At 40.1% G+C, this 22110-nt stretch overlaps 2 protein-coding genes across 3 annotated transcripts; both read left to right on the top strand.

Moving 5' to 3' along the window:
• On the top strand, positions 1 to 17860 carry LOC117272491 (schwannomin-interacting protein 1). Of its 2 annotated transcripts, XM_078173318.1 has the most exons (8): positions 1 to 302; positions 798 to 1221; positions 4989 to 5098; positions 14253 to 14370; positions 14519 to 14725; positions 15180 to 15303; positions 16347 to 16440; positions 16591 to 17860. In XM_078173318.1, the coding sequence occupies exons 2-8, from the start codon at positions 988 to 990 to the stop codon at positions 16640 to 16642; spliced, it is 939 nt and encodes a 312-aa protein (XP_078029444.1). In that variant the 5' UTR covers positions 1 to 302; positions 798 to 987; the 3' UTR covers positions 16643 to 17860. The 2 variants fall into 2 exon arrangements, with proteins under 2 accessions (XP_078029444.1, XP_033507339.1); XM_033651448.2 differs by lacking the exons at positions 1 to 302; positions 798 to 1221 and adding an exon at positions 2249 to 2405.
• A 508-nt stretch (positions 17861 to 18368) lies between these two features.
• LOC144465009 (interleukin-12 subunit alpha-like) lies at positions 18369 to 21868 on the top strand. The gene is made up of 7 exons (XM_078172832.1): positions 18369 to 19807; positions 19902 to 20047; positions 20146 to 20232; positions 20394 to 20435; positions 20970 to 21092; positions 21227 to 21271; positions 21462 to 21868. Exons 1-7 carry the CDS (start codon positions 19789 to 19791, stop codon positions 21588 to 21590), a joined length of 591 nt encoding a protein of 196 aa, XP_078028958.1. The 5' UTR covers positions 18369 to 19788; the 3' UTR covers positions 21591 to 21868.
• The last annotated feature ends 242 nt before the right edge of the window (positions 21869 to 22110 follow it).

The raw sequence follows: 22110 nt of genomic DNA, 5'->3' as shown, positions 1-22110 counted from the left end.
TGACAACACAGAGACGTGGAATGCTCGTCTTGGAGAGCAAGGATGCACATCTTTATCGTTTATATTTTATCTGTTCTGAAAGCGGCTGAAATTATAGAGCACTGTGTTTAGGATTAATTCTGTAGAGGAGCCAGAAATCCTGACGTCCATCTTTTGGCGGTCATCATACAGTCTCTGTCCAGCATGGGAGAAGTGATTGTCCTTTTATGCAACACTGTGCTTATCTCGGTTTTGGTATGATTGCTGCTTTTGATTTTTTTATTTCAGGCATCTTGAGAATGTGTTTGCACTCTACAATGAAGGTGAGTCCTATATACAGCATGTGCAATATATGATTTGATGTCTTTATTTGACCAGAGAGTAGAATTCAGGATGCACTTGTGGTTCAGTATGTTTATTTGTTTTGTGAATTATTTTCATAAAGACTAGGGCTGCAGCTAAGCATAATTTTCAGTATCAATTAATCTGCCTGTTATTTTCTTGATAAATCACTAATTGCTTTGTGAATAAAATGTCACAAAATAATGAAACATGCCCTGTGTAATATCCTAGAGTCCAAGGTGACGTGTTCAGATGATGTTTTATCTAACCAATAATCCAAAAATCCAAAGCTATTCAGTTTGTTATCATGTATGACAAAGAAAAGCAAATTCTCCCATTGAAGAAGCATGAAACCAGCAAATGTTTTTTTTTATTTAAAAATTACTAAAATGATGCATGAATGACAAAGAATATTGCTATGATTTCATGTTTGAAATGCTGCAACTACATTAATCTGTTTATCTGTTTGATCACAGGAAACATAAAGATACCACAGAGATGAAAGCGATCAACACAGCCAGCATTCAAGTGTTTGATTTCAGCCAGAGATCTCTGTCCCACCTCTAAATATCTTCAGTCCATCTGTGGCCATATTCCCAGCCAGGGCACTCAGTCCCTCCCCCAAGCCCTGACATTTGCTCCACCCTCTCCATACACTTTGTCTTTATGGAGGACTATGATGTGGACATGGATGAGGAAGAGGAGGGAGAGGTGTTCGTGAGAAAGGCCGACACAGGCCACTGGTGGGAGGACTGTGGAGACAGTGACACACAGCACCAGAGAGGAGGGAGAGGCTGCATGGTGAACAGCCGCAGTTGGGCTGAGGAGCTCCAGGATATCTTCGCACCACAGGCAGAGGACTGTTACAGTGGAGGGCGAACCAGACGGACCAGCATCTCTGTGAGTGACTCTCTCTTTCCATCTGGGCCACACAAGCACTGAATTACTACGTCTGAGTCTATATGTCCTGCCAAAGTTTCTACTCAGAAAAACAGAAAAACATCTCAAGACAAAAAGAGGAAAATGTGCTTCACAGCAGTAGCAATTTGAAGCTGTGCATATCTTGTTTAAAACATAAACATGTGTTGAATCAGTATATGATTACAATGGTATAAACAGTACCCTTAGAGAAATGTGTGGAACAGAAAGGCTGGGGATATTTGGCCACTGATCCTGATGAAGGCTGAAAGATGACTCAAAATATTACGCTGCTTAATCAGCCCACTGCTGCACTGTGACACAGCACTGTAGGAACTAACTGTGTGTATGTGTACGTGCTTGCTTGTGTGTGTGTATTTGTGTTTCTTTTCGCACGTGCAAGCATGTACACCTTAGTGCCTCCTCGTCTCTCTTACAGCTCATCACACTTGAATCTGTGATGTGGAATGGGGCTGGAGGAGACTCCTTTAGGAGACAAAACAAACAGTAAACGTGCAATTAGAAATTCGCTGCTCTGCTTTCGGCTGACGTGCAGATGCAGACTCCACGTCAGCGCTGCTAAGAAGTGCTGACATTCATCAGAGGAGGCTACTATTGATCAGCCTTTTTAATGGTTTTGTTTTCCAGGGCTGCAGTCTCATTTATCAGGCTATGTTTAGCCCGGCCTCTCAACCCTCCACATCACTCACCTTGCTGTGTGCCCTTATTTCTGTAAATCTATAAGGCCTGCCTCCTCTTATCAGAACACTGATTTCTAGCAGCTGCTATTTATACCCTTCCTTCGATTGAAAGAAAGATGACGAGGAGAGGAGAAGGCAAGCAAGCAAGCAAGCGAGGAAGATGGAGGAGCAGATAACAGATCAGGAGAGCAGTGGCAGCACTGAGCAGCTCTGTCTCTCTCCTCCTCCGCTTCCGTCTCTTCCCACTCTTTCCTCTCCTGCTCCCACATTCCCCCCTCCCCTCCTCTCACTGCTGCTTCCCCTCCTCCCCTCACTGCTCCCTCCCTCCCTCCCTCTCCTGCACGGAGCTGCAGTATATGAGAGGGTCTCCTGGGTCTAGCTTCACTGCAGTGTAGAGAAGGGCAGGGCGGCTGTTTCAGTACGATGCGCTGAAGGATGGTGCACCAGGAGAAACGCATTTACCAGGTGTGTGGATTTGTGTTTGTATGTGTTACTGTTTCTGAGGGTGTAGCTTATGTAGCATTACAGGTATACATGAAAGGTAGCCATCATGGGCGAGCTGCTGTAGATGAATCAGCCATAATGGTTAGCAGATGTGTGGGTGTGTTCGTATGTGGTCTCCACCTGTGCATCTCTGTCTTTACATCTCCTCAGTAAAATGTAAAATAATTTTCATCTTCATTTCATCTTCATCTATGTGTGTAATCATACGCCAGGCTTTTCTGTGTTCCATAAATTATTTACAGCGACCATGAAGTGCTTTTCCGACACCACATACTTTCTTCTAGGGGGGTAAAATAGGCTTTGTGTGTGTGTGTGTGTGTGTGTGTGTGTGTGTGTGTGTGTGTAGACAGTCTGCTGGTAAGGAGGACATCTGAACCGGCTGTCGCGTTGGTTGCAAGAGTGATTTATGCTCTTACATCACAGCCTCATGTAATGATGCGTCACAAAAAGGGTGTTTGTGTTGGGCTGGTTTTGAGGTTATTTAGAGAGAGAACGCTGACACATATGAGAAACATCCCTAATTTTAGAGGTGTTATTCATGTGGGCACTTGTGGGCAATAGGAAATCATGTCATGCTGCAACATTGCGTTCAGTATTTCAAGACAAAAACTGTGAGACTTCAAGACTTTGGATTTGTGTATCCAAAACCCACAAAGCTCAAATGACCTTAAATGTTTGCAGGTGACAAAAAGAAAATAAGATCAAAGGGCACAGAGGAGATAAAGCAAAATTGATAAATGATTTAAGGTAGGAAATAAAGAGAAGAAGAAAAGGAAAGACGACAAAATGAAATAAGGGCAGCGAAACCTCTAGATGCAGAGAAACTAAATATAAACAACATTTCTGATCTAAAAGACACAAATAGAACGAGAGGAGAGATAATGTCTGTCATGTGAGACTGTGCAATATGACGCTGGCACACAGAGAGCAGAATGACGTAGCATTCTGAATCATCAGCACAAGGTGGACGGCACAGCATGTTTAACTATGTTACTGTAGATACTGGCTGCTGTCTTGATGACGGACTGTTAATGGACAAGCAAGAAAATGAAGACAGTTATTGATGCCTCTTACATCAGTTATAATCCTGTGGTTGCAACTGATTACCGAAGACCTTAAAGATTAATCAATTGCTGTAACTGGTTAAAAGAAGAGACACGTCATTTAAAGGTATTTAGCCAAAAACAGTGAGGATATTTTTGCTTTTTTAGGTCTGGTGTGTGTATCTGGAAAGACAAAGCAAAAAACACACAGTATACTTTTCCTCCATGTTCAATCAGGATGTTACCTGCGCACTGTTTGTGATGACAGAAGCTGCCAGATTCATTCGTTTAGAGCACTGGCGGATTATGAGACAATGGGCCCCTGGGTACACACATGCAGAAGGCCCCACCACCCCTCCTACACAGGAGCAAGACACACAGACTTTGTAGTTGTTTTGTTGCTTGTTTTGCATCTCTTTGTAGCCATTACACACCTCTGTGGGTTTGTGTCTTTGTGGTTACTACGTCTCTTTGTAGTTTTTTTGTGTGTGTGGTTGTTTCGCCCCCTTTTATAGTCATTTTGCATCTCTTTGTAGCTGCTTTGCATCTCTTTGTAGTCTCTTTTATGCATCTTTGTGGTCATTTCAAGTCTCTTCCTGGTTGGCACGTGTTAATTTGATTGACATTTTGCAGCTCAATTCCAGGGGACCCCTGACACTTGGGGCCCCGAGGCCTGTGTAGCCGTGGATGGACAGGTTGTCACCAGATTGTCGGTCTATAAAAGGGCTAGACAACGCGTTAGAGCGGCTAGTTGCCAACCATTATATCAATGGCCAACTAATTTGAAATCAAATAATCGGTGTGAGTAATTTCATAAGACAAAAAGTCAAGTTCTCTGATTCCAGCTCCTTAAATGGGATTGTTTTCTGGTTTCTTTACTCCTCTGAGAATGAACCAAATATCTTTGGGTTTTGAATAAAACATCATCGTGGGCTTTGGGAAACACTGGTCAACAGACAGATATTCAACAGTGACAATAATCATAATTTGCAGCCGTGGGTTGTAAAATTCTACACTGATGACTTTACCCTGATATTTTTGGTTTGACTGATTATTTAGAGGCTGAAGAGGAAATGAGAGGAGGAGTGTTGCGTAAGGAGTGATGTCTGTACCAGTTATCTAAGCTTATGGTGGAGCAGAAGACAAGACCATAGAACTGGATTTCATAAATGTGTTAGCTTAAGCTTTGACAGTGTAGTTAACACTGTTATACAGTTATAACATGAGCCCTCAGCTGGATTATCCTAATGTGTGAAATGAGGAGAATTGGATTGACTGCTAAATTCTTTCCATCTACCTGCGTAATCCATATTTGCCCCTCCTCCTTAGCTTCTCTTTATTTATAGCTTTGATTTAAATAGCAACCTGCGCTCTCAATTTTGATATTGTTTCCTCTCAAGTATGTCACACTTGGTCAGTCACGCAGAGATGGAACTGAAGCAGCAGCAGCGCTATTGTTAAAATTCTTTATATTTATGTGTTTTTCTCTTTTCTCTGGCAGGCCCAGAGGAATGAGAGAGAGTCCATCAGGCAGAAACTTGCCCTTGGCAGTTTCTATGACGACGAACCAGTCATCTACACCAGCTGCAGCAAGAACGGCCCGTCCTCCCGGTGGGTTTGGATCGAGTGTGTGTGTGTGTGTGTGTGTGTGTGTGTGTGTGTGTGTACGAGCCTACTACACTTTGATCAATGAAGCCTTTTGAAGGCTGGCACCAATATTTTTTGTGTTTTAGCGTCTGACAGCTGACGCTTCTTTAGATGTTCTCTCAGTTTATTATTGGTGGATGACAGGGAAACAGTGAGACGCCCTAGATTAAGTAAATTTGGATTCACATTATGAATCTATTTTAAAGGCCCAGTGTGTAAGATTTAGGGGGATATACTGGCAGAAATTGATTATAAAAGAATATGTATGTTTCTACAGGTTTCTACAGTAGCCTATATTGGACAAACCTACCACTGGCTCTAGATAGGACCATTCACATTTTCATCGGTCACCATAGTTAGCAGCCCCCCTGTGATGAGCTGCTTCATTTAGTGTTTTTGCCCGTTTAAATCACCAGTTTGTTTTCAGCTCCTGGTAAAAAACCTCCTAAACATCTGGATCTTTAGTTATCAGAGAAAAAAGTTGAGCACACATCAGCAAGTGCTGGGCTACAGTCCGTCTCCGATATGCCAAACAGCATCTGAGAAACACTGATTTGTAACGTGAAGCTACTTTACTGTGTTTTTACAGGTTTAAATCACCACTATTTGTTTGTTTTGGAGAGCAAGGGTGCTTTCAGACCTAGAGTTGTCTTGCTTTGGTCCGGTTGTTTTGGTGCGCACCCGAGTACGATTGCTTTGTTCACGCCTGCTAAAACAAACCGCATCCAGCCATAAAGGCATTTTTGCCTTTATGGCTGGATTCGAACCCGGGCCACCGCAGCAACAGCCCTGCACACGGGGCACCCACTTTAACCACCAAGCCACCGACGCCCCTAAATCCCCCTTAATCTTACACAATGGACCTTTAAAAGCCTAAATATCAAACTTAATTGTAGATTCTGTAGACTCTATGTTTTGCCTGAATAGGGAACCTCCTCATATAGACCACATGACTAGCCAATACAAGGTTTTAATTATACACCTGACCACTATATGGCAAACCAATGAATCAACCCCTCTTTTGTGTCTGTATTTGTGCATACATGTAGCACCCACACAGTCTTTCTGGAAACTTCGCTGTCCAAAGAATATCATGTATCTCCAAATTTGGTGAATTTGAATTTTCAGATGAATTGAAGGACTTTACGAAACTGACTTCTTTAACAAACAAGATAATATATTAAAAACCTTCATATATTTACCACATAAAAACAGAATCACCTGTATATACTGAATGGATATACATGGACTGGATGATTATGTACATTATGTGCATGTACACATTCCTGCATATAACATGTAGGATTTATATTGAAAGTGACAGATGATATGCACATATTAAAAATGGCGCATTAAAAACTATAAAATGATCATCATGGGAACAGTGGAGGTTTTGGTGTTACAGGGTTATTTGGAGATACATTCATTTTTCAAGACAGCTTTTTAACGGTCTTCATGTCACATGTTTTGTAGCATCTGTAACATCTCGTGCTATTTTCAGTACATGGCAAACATGAGCCGCTACCTAACAGCCAGAAGAGGACGCTATTCAGCAGCTCACTTCATCTATCAACTCAGAACTATCAGCCACAAACACACAAATCAAAACAGATAAAACTGTTGGGATTGGCTTGTTGGCTCAGGTGTCAAGTGCAAATGACAGTAAATTACAGCATGTCCTTTGCGGAAGTCCACTTAGACACTGAGAGTCACGCAGTAGACAATGCATCATTGTGCAATAACAAGCAACTGAGTAAATAAGATGATTTATCCTGTGTGTTTATGTCAGACTTAGCAACAGAGGGAGGGAGGGAACAAGTGATTCACATAACAGACACACAGAGAGAAAATGGAAGGTTTCCCGGAAAGTGTTGTTTATAGTCCATGGAAATTGACATTGGTTAACCTCTGATGTGTGATAAGTTGCTGATATAGAAACTTCGCAGTGCCCCAGCTTCATGAGTCAGACAGATCTGAAAAAATTCTTTTGCTTTGCTTTTTAAAAATTTGCTTTTTAAAAATTCATGCATGTTATTCAAATGGTCTAAGACAGTCCAAAAACATGAGTAAACATGGACGGGTCTCTCCCAAATCTAAAGACCAGAGTGCTAAAACTCAAATATGAGATGTCATCAAGTCTAAAGTCTGGAGCTGCTCCATAGAGAATGAAAAATGTTATAGATGACATTTAGAGCACCTAGGGGAATGTCCTAGTGTGTGTGTGTATGTACAATTCTGTTTCGCAGCTGAGAACATTACAGTAGAATAAAGCTCATTTGGGTTTCTTTTTTTTTAAACTGCGGGTCCACAAAATCAGTCTCCCATTCACTGTATGTAGAACAGCTTCAGACTTTATACCCTATGACATCACAAGACTTCCTCCTCTGGGTTCTGGCTTTGAGAGAGATTAGCTCATGTTCACAAGTACTGATTGAATTTTGCTGGGCCATGAAAATAACATGTTGCAATTCTTAATTTAGGTGGTGCTCCCCTTTAAAGGGACAGTTCACCCCAAAATCAAAAATACATATTCATCCTCTCACATGTAGAGCTATTTATCAAACTGGATTATTTTGGTGTGAGCTGCCGAGTGTTGGAGATATCGGCCATGGATATGTCTGCTTTCTCTCCAATATAATAGAACAAGATGGCACTTGACTTGTGGTGCCGAAAGCACCAAGAAACACATTTGAAAAACTCCACAGCAATGTCTCCTTCCAGAAATCATGACCCAGTTACTCAAGATATTCCACAGACCTTGTTGTGAGCAGTTTCATGTAGGAACTCTTATCTCGCTAATGAACTACATCAAGCAACCATATCACCGTACAGAAGAAAAAGCAGCCGTTATCGCTGACACTCAGCAAGTCACACGAATAAAATCTAGACTGATAGATAGCTCTACAGGTGAGAGAATAAATGTGAATATTTGATTTAAGGGTGAACTGTCCCTTTGAGTGCCTTTCGCCAAAATTAGATACTGTATCTCTTATTATTATTATTACTATGATTATCATGATTATTTATTTGTTTTACATGGTTTTGCAAATTTGCATGCATTAGTCCTCCTACTGTTTACAGTTTAACTGCCCTTTAGATTGCTGATCATCTGTACGACATTGTGACTTGCACATATAAAAGTGCAATAAAACATAAAGGTTACCAAATAAGATTTCAAGTATTCTGAAGTCTAAAGTTCAAAACTGATGCCAAATATGGACTGAATCTGATATATATTAGGTATATGACACATGATATCAAACTAAAGGAAAGCATTTTTCCCACAAAGTTGGTATTTCATATTTGCAATTGAGTTTTGTGCTCACACGTAGTGGAAGGAGTTGCATTACATCAGAGGCAAGCTGATTAACCAAAGCCACTACACCTACACCTACAGCTACAACTCCACTCTGCTCTATTTTCATGACAGCATTGATCAAACAATGGGGATGCTGGCTACTGGCTACTGGCTGCTGTTTGAGGAAGTGCAGAGCTGTCTGTGGCCCAAATGCTCCTGAAAGAAGAAGTGATGCCTGATATAACTCTGCAGTTATGATTGGTGGTACTGGAGCCACGTGACACGCGGAGGTGATGGTGCACCCTCGGGAGTTTAGTTTGGGGTGGAAATTCCAACACCACCCTGTCCAGTGTGTGATGTTGTAGATGTTATTGTTCATGACAACTTCTGTAAACATTAATAATAATAATACATTTTAATGGTTAGCGCTTTCAACAAATGCTCAAAGACACTTTACAGTTTTTAAAAAAAATCATAAAATAGAGCTAAGTCAGAATAAAACTCGAAAACAGCAATAAAACTGTATAAAACACACAAACTTATACATTAAAACCATAGCTGGCTGTCGAAGATGATTCCTAGGTTGCGGGTGTGTGGTGAGGGAGACGGAGTGCAGTTATCGAAGGTGAGGCAGCGGTTGTAGATGGCTTTGGTGCGGGATGTAGGGTCAATGATGATCATGTCCGATTTGTCACTGTTCAGTTGGAGAGAGTTTGTTTGCATCCATGGTTTTATTTCAGTGAGACAGCTGGTGAGTGTGGAATGGGCGGTGTTGGTGATGGCTTTGGTGGAGATGTACAGTTGGATGTCGTCGGCGTAGCAGTGGAACTGGAGGCCGTGACGACGGATGATCTTGCCAAGGGGGAGCATTTAGAGGATGAAGAGGAGGGGACCAAGCACCGACCCCTGGGGGACACCTTGGGACAGGGGAGGGGTGGGGGAGGTGCAGTTATTTATACTGATGAACTGGTGTAAGTTGGTGAGGTAGGAGTGAATCCAGGAGAGTGCTGTGCCAGTGATGTGGAGAGATGATTCCAGTCGGGAGAGCAGGATGGAGTGATTAATGGTTGATGGTGTCGAAGGCTGCTGTAAGGTCAAGGAGGATGAGAATGTTGAGGTGTCCGGAGTCTAAGGAGAGGAGGAGAACGTTGGTGACTTTCAGGAGGGCTGTTTCAGTGCTATGTTTTGAACGGAAACCGGATTGGAAAGATTCGAACAGGTTATTGGAGGTGAGGTGGGTTCTGAGTTGTGAGGCGACAGCACGTTCCAGGATTTTTGACAGGAAGGGGAGATTAGAGATGGGACGGAAGCAGTGCTTAATTTGAGCTGGAACGTACTGGAACGCATACCAGGATTTTTTCAGAAAAGGCCCTGGTGCGTTCCGGAACTAATTTGCATGGGTCTAGAACTTTTCACATCTAAAAACTACATACAGTATTGGCTGATGTCACTAGTGTTGCAGGGTGGAGTACCGTAGTACTACGGTGCCTCAGGTACCACTACTGTGGGATAAGTTCAAAGTCCAATCGCAAGAGGGCGAGTGTCCATGCGCCGTCCAATAACGGCACGCGCTGGTCAATAACAGTTCATGCTGGTCAATAACTGTGCGCGCTGGCCACCTGGCACTCAATATGCTGCTGTAGTGGTTTGTTTTCCAGACATGTGAGTACCTTTGAGCGGTGAAAGTTATTATTTATTTCTTTTTACTTGTCGGCAGTGATTTGTTTTCCACAGAGCTCTATGTGCGAGCATTTCACTCGCATTTGCGACTAAAAATAGTTTTGTGCGAGCAAAATAAATCATTCAGCATGCTGTGTGAGTAGCCTACATATTTCAACCAGCAGCAGAAACGAAAGGGGTCACAGACAGGAATACGGCGGTCAAATAGCCTATGCCGGCTCCGCAGCGCAAGATAATGGCTTACCAGCGACAGAGTGCCCAGTAGTACCTGGACAACCGAGCTGTGGCGGCACACAGGTATGTGGCGTGTCAGAGGAGAAACGAGCTGTTCACATTACTTTTTGTGGCAGGTAACGGTCCACAAACCTCAGCGCACTTTAGGGACTGTTCTTTACTTATGAAGGGACTGTTCTTTACTTAAGAAGGGGAGGAGGGTGGCTGGTTGATTTTTATTTTATTTATTTATTTTATTTTGATCCCCCCTATGTTAATCACTTATTGATGCTGTTTTTGAAGTATGAATAAGTCAATAAGTAATTTATTCTATATCATTGATGTATTATAGAAAAGTGATTTATCTTTTTATAAATGACAAAAGGCGCATCTGCCTCATTTTTGCTGTGGTATAGTGATACTACTCAGAACCATGATACTTTCACTGGTATCGTACCGTGGGTCCCAATTTTGGTACCGTGACAACACTAGATGTCACAACCATTCCATTCGGAGTTGCGCAGTGAGGCGGCTTGGGTGCCGCTTAAAAAAGTGTTCCCCCACTTTTGGGGGGGATTAAGCACTGGGCGGAAGTTACTTGGATTGTCAGGGTTTAAACCGGGTTTTTTGATGATTGGTGTAATGGCGTCATCCTCAGCTGAGCTCTAAAGTTAGCTAGCTCTGTGGTGCTAGGTGAGCTAGCTGTAGATGCACACTTCCTACTACGCAGTGATATGGTTGGTGGGTGTAGTTTGGTAGGAAGAAAGTAGTTCCTACATGAAACTGCTCACAACAAGGTCTGTGGATTATCTTGAGTAACTGGGTCATGATTTCTGGAAAGAGACATTGCTGTTGAGTTTTTCAAAAGTAGTTTTTGGCACTTTGAGCACCACAAGTCAAGTGCCATTTAGTTCTATTATGTTGAAGAGAAGGCAGACAGTTCAGCGATATCAGCCGATATCTTCTACACTCAGCAACTCACACAAAAACAATCTAGACTGATAAATAGTTCTACAGGTATGAATTCTCCATTGTTTTACTGTTTACGTTTTAACAGCCCTTTAGTTTGCTAATCATCTATGCATCATTGTGACATGCACATATAAAAGTGCAATAAAAATAAAGGCCAACTAATATGATTTTTTTAATGATTATTTTGTATTCTAAAGGCTATTGCAAAACTGCTTCCAAATATGGATTGAATTTGATGTGCATCAAGTATATGACACATGAAATCAAACTAAAGGAAAGTATTTTTCCCACAAAGTTGGTATTTCATATTTGTAATTGAGGTTTGCGCACACACGTAGTGGAAAGAGTTGCATTACATCAGAAGCAAGCTGGTTAACCAAAGCCACTATTACACCTACAACACCATTCTGCTTTGTTTTATGACAGCGTTGACCTCTAGTAACTCTCTGGCACTTTGACTTTTAAAGGGGGCGTTTTTTATATCAAACAATGGGGCCACCCCCTTATGATTCTGACTGTTGTTTGAGGAAGTGCAGCGCTGTCTGTGGCCCGAATGCTCCTGAAAGAAGAAGTGATGCCTGATATAACTCTGCAGCTCTGATTGGTAGTACTGGAGTCATGTGACGAGCGGAGGTGAAGGTGCGCCCTCGGGAGTTTAGTTTGGGGTAGAAATTCCAACACCACCCTGCCCAGTTTGTGATGTTGTATGAGTTATTGTTCTTATCCCAGTGTAGGGAAGGTAACTTTGGGTTGTTAGGTTCTTTCAGTTTGAGTATCATGATCTGGAACTGGGTGAATGGGGTTTTGAGCTCTTGGAAAGGCTGAGGTTAAGATGCAGCTGCTGTGGATAGCCTTATGTAATGTGTGTGGCTTTAGCTGTTCCATTAAATCTCTCAACTGCTTTTGTTCTTAGTACATTAGGTCACAGACTGGGACATCACTCACAAGAATGCACAACACATTTCATACCGTGTGATATTCCTGTGCAACATCCTACTGTGCAATATTGTACTACTTACTGTGCAATAATATTTAATCATTTACATACAGTATCCGTATAACTGAAAGGTGAATAGATTTTACATTGTTTTATTTTTAGTCGTCAAATGCTGCTGCTTTGTCAGTGATTTTGGTGTCAGAAAGGCACGCAGAAGTATGGTATGGCGGCAGTATGATACACCACCAGGCAGTAGAAGCTGTTCGCTTCCTGTGTGAATGTTGAGCCAAAACATGATGTTTTTTTGTACCCTAACCATGTGCTTTTGTTGCACAAGGAAATAAACATTAACACAAGGTGTTTTACCAACGTTATATGTGTATAGAAAAAGACTGTGTGTATCTAATGAGCAGAAACTGCACATTCCCTGTGAAAACTGAAGTGTATTTTGATTTTGAAAATACAAAATGCGTGTAACAAGCATAAATGACACTCCATATCAGAACGTCAACAACAGATGCAGGAGGATACCTAGCGCGGCATATTTAGACGTGAAAAAGATACTGATATTGATATTTGTCGAGGTTAGGTTGAGAACGTGTTCTTTCTTTTTTTTTTTTTGCTCTTGCTTCTGACTCTTAACCTTTTGTAATGTGTGAATTTTCTTGGTTGTGGGATTTAGTTTTATTTTATCTTCATGGCTAATTTACGTGGACACCAAATGGTTTAAAGGTTTAGTGTGTAGGATTTAGGGGGATATACTGGCAGAAATGCAATATAGAATTATGAGTATGTTTTCTTTAGTGTATAATTACCTGAAAATAAGATTTGTGCTTTTGTAACCTCAGAATGAGCTGTTTATATCTACACTGGGAGCAGGTTGTCATCCACGGCATCCACCATGTTGCACTGCCATGTTTCTACAGGAGCCCAGAACAGACAAACCAAACACTGGCTCTAGAAAGGGCAACCTCATCAACGAGCGGCATCAGAAAAGCACAGATTTTTATTAACATGAAACATGTTTTATGACTTTTAATTTCGATTTACTCTCTGTTTTATTGTGTTTAGTTTTTGGCTTCGAGTGTGTTTCACTCTTTTCCTGTTTTTTCACGTGTTTAAATCTGTTTTTATAGTAAGGTACTTTGTAACTATGTTTTGAAGGATGATTTATACATAAAGTTTTTCTTCTGATTACTATAATTATTATCAATTATATGCTGTATCATTAAGATTTCCCTTAATTAGAACTAAGAGGCATAGCCCAAACCATTAAACACTCCTTAGGCCAAAGGTATGAGAACAATGGTGGTTGTTTTTAGTGTTTTACTGAACAGCAGTTTTTTCTCATTATCCAACATGGAATCATCATTATAGCTGTTGCTTTATGACACTAAATTGTTTTTGCTATTGGTCACCCATCCCTTTTATTATTCCCACGAGCCTTTGTTGAGCATCTTAAAGTTTAGTGAGTTAAACGTGAGTGAGTGTTAAGAGGCACCATTTGCCACTGTGTATAAGAAAAACATGAAACGCAGTGTCTCTTCCTGTCTTGTGCCACACACAAAAACTTCCCCAGGGACGCTGGCACGTGACACACAGTACAGTATAGAAAACTGACAAACTTTTTGATGATATATTTAACTTTTTTGTGGAAACTACAACGACCAACTGAATGCACTGTTGTTGTTGTTGTTGCTATTCATGTTTTGAATTCTGCAAATGCTTGAAGCTTGCATCCAAATATTTTCTGGCCTTTTTACTTTCCACTTCTCTCTTTGTTATTGTCTAAGCTCAATTTTGTAAAATGTCCTTTAGGATCATCTTGTCGAGGTTAAAATTACAGACCTGGATTCCTAACAAGTACTGTGTTGTGATTCTTTTAATTCAAACTGTTTGTTTTGTGTGTGTAAAACAAAATCAGTACATCAATCAGTCATTTCCCTCTCTCTGTGAGTTTCATTTTGTCTTTGAGATCAACGTTTCCTCTCTCATGTTCTTTACTCTGTGTTCTTCAGACTGCAAAGTGGGGTGAACCTGCAGGTGTGTTTTGTCAATGACAGCAGCAGTGACAAAGACAGCGATGCTGAGGACAGCAGGACAGAGACCAGTCTGGACACACCGTTGTCCCCTGTGGTATGCACAGCTCAGATAGTCTTTGTGTTTTTTGTGTATGTGCTGCTGTCTCGTCACTCGTCACTACTCTCATTACTCTTTGGAATAACCACGTGTGAGAACAATAAGCTCTTAGATCATGATATCACTTACGCAACTTCCTCTCCAGAGCAAGCAGAGCTCATCGTTATCGGACCGGGACACGGCGGAGGAGGACTCGGACCCGTTAGATGACTGCGGGGGGTTCTGGCGGGTGCAGCGGAGGCTGCAGGAGGAGGCCCGGGTGGCGCTGGCTCTGGCTCGACCCATGGCTCGTATGCAGGTGGAGGTGGAGAGGCAAATCCAACTGCACAGACGTTCACCTGTGGCTGACCTGGTTAGTCAGTGAGAGAGAAGGAAACACAGATCATGGGATTTGTGTATGTGTGTGTGTGTGTGTGTGTGTGGAGCTCTGTGCTACTTCTTCTTCTATGCTTTTTAGGAGATGATCATGACAATGACATATCCTTACCACACGTGAAGGGGGAAAAGAGTGAGCATAGACTGACTTACTATAACTTGCTGTTACAGTAAACACAATAAAATGACATAAGGGACTTGCACTGCCCGAACAGAAGGTCAGTCAGAGTTTATAATGTGTGTGTGTGTGAGACCAAAAGAAAACCCCTGATACCGTCAAACAAAAGAGCAGGAATTCAGACATTTGCAAACCCAGTTAGATACATTGATCCAGTTGAATTTAATATTTAATAATACTTTTTTTTAACTGTGCCATTTCACATGTCAAGACACACAGTCATTTCCTGTCTGTGTGTGTTTACGTTACGCAGCTTCCCCATCTGCCCCACATCAGCGAGGGCTTGATGAAGAGGAATCTGAGGCGAGGAGACATGAGGGACATGAGTCTCGGACAGCTGCAAGTCATCACAAATGACTTACACTCACAGATTCAGAGTGAGTGGGTTACAAACACACACAAAAACACAAGCACACACACATGAGCAGGTTATGAAACCATGGACCCCTGGGCACAGATATGCAAAAGGCCACACCACCTCTCCTACATAAGAGCAGCACACACAGACTGTGGTGGTTTGTGTCTGAATTCAGTATTTTTTTTCCTAAGTTGTTTGTCTCTGTGTCTCTGTGGTTGTTTTGCCTGTTTTTGGAGTTACTTTGTGTCCCTTTGCAGTTCTATTTCCGTCTCCTTATAGATATTTTGCATCTCTTTGTGGTAATTTTGTGTCTAGTTGTGGTTGTTTCCAGTCTTTCTGTAGTTGTTTTGTGTCTCTTTATGGTTGTTTTCCCTGTTTTTGTAGTCCTCATGTCTTGTTACAGTTTCTTTGCATCTCTTTGTGACCATTTTGTGTCTCCTTGTGGCTGTTTTGAGTCTCTTTGTAGTTGTTTTGTGTCTCTCTGTGGTTGTTATGCCCCCTTTTGTGGTTGTTTTGTGTCTCTTTTGTTCATTTTGTGTCTCTATGGTTGTTTTACCCATTTTCGTGGTTATTTTGTGTCCCTTTGCAATTCCTTTGCATATCTTAGTGGTCTTTTTGAGTCCTTCTGTAGTCGATTTGTGCCTCTTTGTTGTTGATTTGTGTCTCTTTGCAGTTTCATTGCATCTTTGTGGTCTATTTGTGTCTCTCTATATTGTTTTCGTAACCTCCTACCAAGCTTTAAGGTCTTTGCCTGTTCTGAAATATCACAATTTAAGTTACAGGCATTTTCTAACCATTTTCACAGATCAGGCTCGTATATTATTTTCCTAAATGTTTTCATGTATTGTGTTTGTTGTTTCCAACGAGGACCACTTTGGAAATAAGTGTTTTAAGTAATGCTTATTAGTGTTGTCCTCTGGGATTCTTGTGTCACGATGCTCCCTTGATTCATTGTGCTTTTAAATTCGTAATAAAAATAAAATAAAATCAAAACACCACCATGAAACCTGCAACAATGCATTAGATGTATTTAGAGTTAATTCCTTGTATAATCTGACACAGGTCTAAATGAGGAGCTGGTGCAGTTGCTGCTGATGAGGGACGAGTTGCACGTGGAGCAGGACGCCATGCTGGTGGACATCGAGGACCTCACCAGGTGAATCTGCCTTTTCTTTTTCTTTGTCTTTCTATCTGTAATGTCTGTCAAAAAATCGATTGCTGAGATGATAACGTTTAAGCTGTATTTACACATGTGGCTGCATATCCTGTCCTCGCTCTAACGTACTTCCTGTCTTTGTTGCGACAGGCACGCCCACACCCATCAGCGGCACCAAGCAGAGAAAGCGATCTCTAAATAAACACCTCGTCTACACGTGTCTGTCTGCACGCCATCTTACCTCCCGCTCCATAGACTGTCACCAGTGTTACTAACGAAACTCCATCTGTGCTGACTGTTTCTGGAGAAATACACCATGATGTTAACACACACAGACATCCCACATAATGTATTCCTTCACAGGATGATGTCGAAGGACAGGAGGACGTCTGAAAGAAGATGGGCGATCACTACTTTCTGTATGACACAGTTGAGTTTGTGCAGGCTTTTCACTTCCACTCAGCGTGATTAATCATGCCATGTTTTATAGAATTAGGGGAATCCTCTCAATGTAATTGCATCCCCTGATTTACGTCTTCATGATTTTGCACGGTACACTCATGTATGTTAATGCTGGGTCGGAGAGAGCACCTACCGTCTCAGACAGGATGTCAAGTTCCAGGTGCCACACCTGACTTAACTTTGTCTTTTGTTTGTCTCTATAATAATCAAGATGATTGATCGGTTGATCTGTAGACATAGTCCGTTCACCTGTTTATCATTACTTTCACTAAGAGCACTGTGTCATCACTGGAATTCACTATTAAACATCTACTAACTGAGCTGTTGCAATAGAAAATGATAAAACACTCTGTGCTGATTTTGCAGCTTAGCTTCTCGGTGGTGTTTTAATGCTGCTGCATTGTAATTCGATCGCTGCTACAGTTTCCACCTGCTTTAAAGATGCATTTAGAGCTGTACTGTACAACATTTTGAACTATATAATTCAAATTTGTAAATGTTAAATGCCTTTATCTCGTCAATAGATTAAATTACAATATATGGGTTTAAAAAAATGTATATTGGTTAATACATAGGGATAGAAAAAGCAAAAGTGGAGGCATGACAGCCCCCAAATTAAAAAATGCTGTCAGTTTTGTTATGCTAAATTTACCAATGGCAAAAACATATAAAACAAATATATGAAGAAAACAACCTAAACATATATCTATTTTATCTGCTCAGAGGGTTTATGGACATACTGTCTGTAAATGTTAAAAGATACTTTATTAAAAGGATGAAGAACATGCCTTGTTGTCTGGCTGTGTTTAAATGTTTTCACTCTCAGCTTTTTAAGAATGTTGTAAAACACAAAGTCAAATTTTCCTTTTCTATTGTATGCTTCACTGATAATTGTACTGTATAATGATTGTTAAAAAAAAAAAAAAAACTCCAGTAATAAATGTTTCAAGTGTGTGAACGCTGTTTATATTTAAGTGGTTTTCTTGAGAGTTCATTTGCATCGGGGTGTTCTCGATAAATCTGCAAAGGGGTGATGTAATTCACTGTAAATCCAAATGATTAAAAACAATAAGAGATTGATTCATCAAATGCAGATCGGGAAAGTGAGCCTGCTCTCATCCACGTATGCAGCCCATGCTCATTCACACCAGTGTTGACACTTACGTAACTGAGTTTTGCAGAGGATTTCCAGAAGCAAAAGGGGAACAAGTCTGACTGTGGAGACAAAAATAAAACTCAGTTAAACTCATCGGTTGATAAAAAGTAGCAACTCTTATAATAATAATTATTATTTTTATTCTTTTTTTTTTTTAATTACAAGTACTTCAACACCCTTGAACTACAAGAATCAATAAATAATTTCCACCTTAGATTTTTTTCATTTATATATATATATATATATATATATATATATATATATATATATTTATTTGTCTTTTAATTTTGGTTATTAAATGTTTATTGTGTTTTCAGGCAGAACATACACAAAATATACTGATATACTGAATATACCAGCTAAAACACCATCACCACCACCATCACCACCACCACCACACATTTGCAAGAAATGTCTTTTTTTTGTTTTTGTTTTTTTCTGTTTGTTTGTTTGATGTTTGTTTGACTCAGTGGCTGTAAAGACACAAACAATAGCCTACAATGATTAAAGGAAGATTAGGGGGATTTAGTGACATCTCGCAGGGAGCAGAGAGATTTGTACTTCTCACGGTTAGAATTCCTTCAGTGTTCATTGCTCAGGAGGTTTTTACTGGGAGCCGGAAAAACAGATTAGGTGATTTAAATTATTAAAAACACTGAATACAGCAATTTCAAGTTACAAATAAATGTTTCTCCAATGCAATTGCGAACCCAGCACCTGCTAATGTGTGCTCACAAATTTCTCTTATCTCTTAAGATCCAGATGTTCAGGAGGCTTTTACTGGAGCTGAATTATCCACAGGTCTCTTCCTCTCCAAAACAAACAGACCCGGTGATTTAAACCAATAAAAACACTGAATAAAGAAGTTTGGTGGATTCTGTGGACGAGGACTTGCTCCCTATGTAGATATATGCACTAAAGAAACTTAATATATCATATTCTATGTCTGCCAATATATCCTTCTAAATCCTACACACTGGACCATTAAAATTAGAGGATGAATTGTCATTTAGGAGACAGAGAAATGGATTTGGATTGTAGGTTATGGCAGTTAAATCTGATAAAGAATCATTAACAAATTTCCCAAAAGTGGCAACAACAGGTACCAAACAGATATTTAACACAGATGTAAGATAAACTTGTTAAAATAAAACGCAGCTTCAAGTATATTTCTACATTAGAAGCTAAATAATTATTAATTCTGGTTTGAGTAATTGATCAAACACTATTTTAAATATTTTTCTATATATATGATGACTTTATAATTTAAAAAAGATCAACATTATTTAAAAAAAAAAAACATTTTTAACTTCTATCAGATCGTACAAGACGTTGTAATTGAGTGATGGGTTCCTTTCTCTCTGACATTTAACATTTAAAGAGTGTGTGTGTGTGTGTGTGTGTGTGTGTTATTCTTGATCCACTGGACGTAGCAGATATTGCACAAACATGATGCTTTCACTCTCCACTCTTTGGAAATGTCAACAATGAACAGTTTACCAGTCTGAAGCACCATTACTCATCAGTGTAATGTTAATTCCAGTTTCACCAAAGCATTTTGCTATATAGGGGGAAAATTACACAACCTTGACTGTGCACTTTCAATTTACAGTAAGGTGACAACAAGCTGCTGTACGGTGAGGAAAATCCCTGCATCACTCTGGGTATAAAACACTTAAGGATGTCTGAGTTCAGTCAGTTACACTGAAGAACCTGAAGTCTTATCCAAGATGCCTCTCGTCAAGCTCTGTGAGTATAACGCACTCTGACTGAACTGTATTTCTTTTGCAGCAAAGTAACTGAAGGCTTACTATGGGAACTATATTGTCTCTTTTCCACTCAGACTTCACTCCTGCTCTGCTGCTCCTCGTGCTCGCCTGCTCTCAGGTCAGCCAGTCTGTGCCACTGATGGGTACAGGACCGATGACGGACACCTGTGTTTTATACGCACACACTCTGCTACAGAACATCACTGACACACTCACACAGGTAAGACTAAAGAGCTAAATTATCAGTTCCTGCACTGCCATCTTTAATCTGTCTTTAATTTACAGTTTTAAAATGTTAAAACTGTTTCTGTGTACTAGAACAACCTGTTCAGTGGAATCGACTGCACAAAGCAGAGTGTGGAGCTGAACATGGAGACTAACACGCCATCTGTGTGTGCACCACAGGTAAATAATGACACATTTCTCATACATAAATGTAAGTTATATACAAGACAAAATACTCTATAATGATAATAACGAAATGTTAAACACAAATTAAATTGCATTGAGCTTGTTCTTAACTGTGCTCCTGTCTTACTTAAAATTACACTGTGTTTGTCCCACAGAAATCAACGTGCTCAGTTATAATTAACTCACAGTTTGATCAGGTAGGTTTTGCTCTGTCTTTGTGACAAATATTTATATTTTTATTGTTTATTTTTCTACCTTTATGTCTCTTTTAAGAGCCAATGAATTACTTAAGTTAGACTTTCAAATGTACGCATTAAAAATAAGTAGGAAAAAACAATCTGAGACACTTTTCAGCGATTGTATTTACTAAGTTTATCCAAACACACAGTGTTCACTTAATTAGTTACACCTGTACAATCTGTAATGCGATGATACTGTCATAGGGGTGTTAATTAAATTCAGTGTTTTAGCTGTGAGGTCATAGTTATGGTGTTGTACAAGACTGCATTTAATTATTATCATTCAGTTCAGTTTAGGACTAGATATTACAATCCCTGATGCACATACTTGACCTCAATAATAAACATATAATTGAATTTACACGTTCCCGACAGTGTCTACAAAAACTGAACATTATGAGCTTAATAAAGATAGACATAGACGTAACGACCGGGCTGTTGTAACAATGAATATGTATCTTTATGAATTTCTTTGCTGTTTCTTCGATCCAGGACTCATGTCTGACAAACATCGGAGAGGATCTGCTTCACTACTACAAATTTCTAGCTGCTCAGCCGGACCCTGACAGTTTACTGGCTCCAACTGTTCTGCTGAGCCTCAGAGAGCTCATGGAGGTAACTCACCAGCAGCATTCAACCTCAGTGTTGTTAAATAGCATTTACACCAATACTACTATAACACTGGCTGTTAGATCAACAGCCACATGTGCAATATTGACTTGATCATGACAGACATTTGCTTTTTACAGAACTGCTTCAAATGGTCTCTGCCAACAGACTTGGCTGAAAACGAGGTAAGAGATCTCTTAATGCACGCAATAACAATGAGTTATGATAAAGTTCTGTGTTACTTTTTTGTATTTAATCAAGTCTCTTTGATTTTAAACTTGCAGACAACACTAAAAGAAGTGCCCCTTGACCTGTAAGACCGATCACAGTCTAACTGTAATGACTCATTTTATAATTTCTCTGTGTGTTTTCCAGGCTGCTGACCGCCCAAGCACCTATGACGAAAGACTGAGCCTCTGCAAAGTGCTGAAGGGCTTCCACGTCCGCAGCATCACAATCAACAGAGCCATCGCGTACCTGAACTCTGGCGAACACACTAAATGAGCCACTGAGCTCTAACAGATTGGCAGTTTCACAAAGCTATGCAGAACTACTTTGCATAGTAGCAGTTTGTGTTACATTCAAATGATCTGGAAAACACTTCAGTCGACTTTATGACTTTTTAAAAGGACATATTTATTATTTTGACGTAGTCATTTAACTTATATTTTACATCAAGATGGTGTGTTTAAGTACTTTTTTAAAAAGTGTATTTACAGACTGTGTGCTATTTATTTATCAATGATATTTGGATTATTTATTTTCAACTATTTATTGTGTTATTGAACAATCACAAAATAAATATTTTTCCTGCATGAATCCTGCTGATGTATCATTCATTTATTTACTGTTGTTTACTGAATACATACAGTACAGGCCAAAAGTTTGGACACACCTTCTCATTCAATGCGTTTTCTTTATTTTCATGACTATTTACATTGTAGATTCTCACTGAAGGCATCAAAACTATGAATGAACACATGTGGAGTTATGTACTTAACAAAAAAAGGTGAAATAACTGAAA

This window comes from Epinephelus lanceolatus, chromosome 12 (genome assembly GCF_041903045.1).
Source record: "Epinephelus lanceolatus isolate andai-2023 chromosome 12, ASM4190304v1, whole genome shotgun sequence".
Lineage (NCBI taxonomy): Eukaryota > Metazoa > Chordata > Actinopteri > Perciformes > Serranidae > Epinephelus > Epinephelus lanceolatus.
The sequence above is the reverse complement of the archived record's forward strand: the minus strand, read 5'-3'. Positions and strand labels throughout refer to the sequence as shown.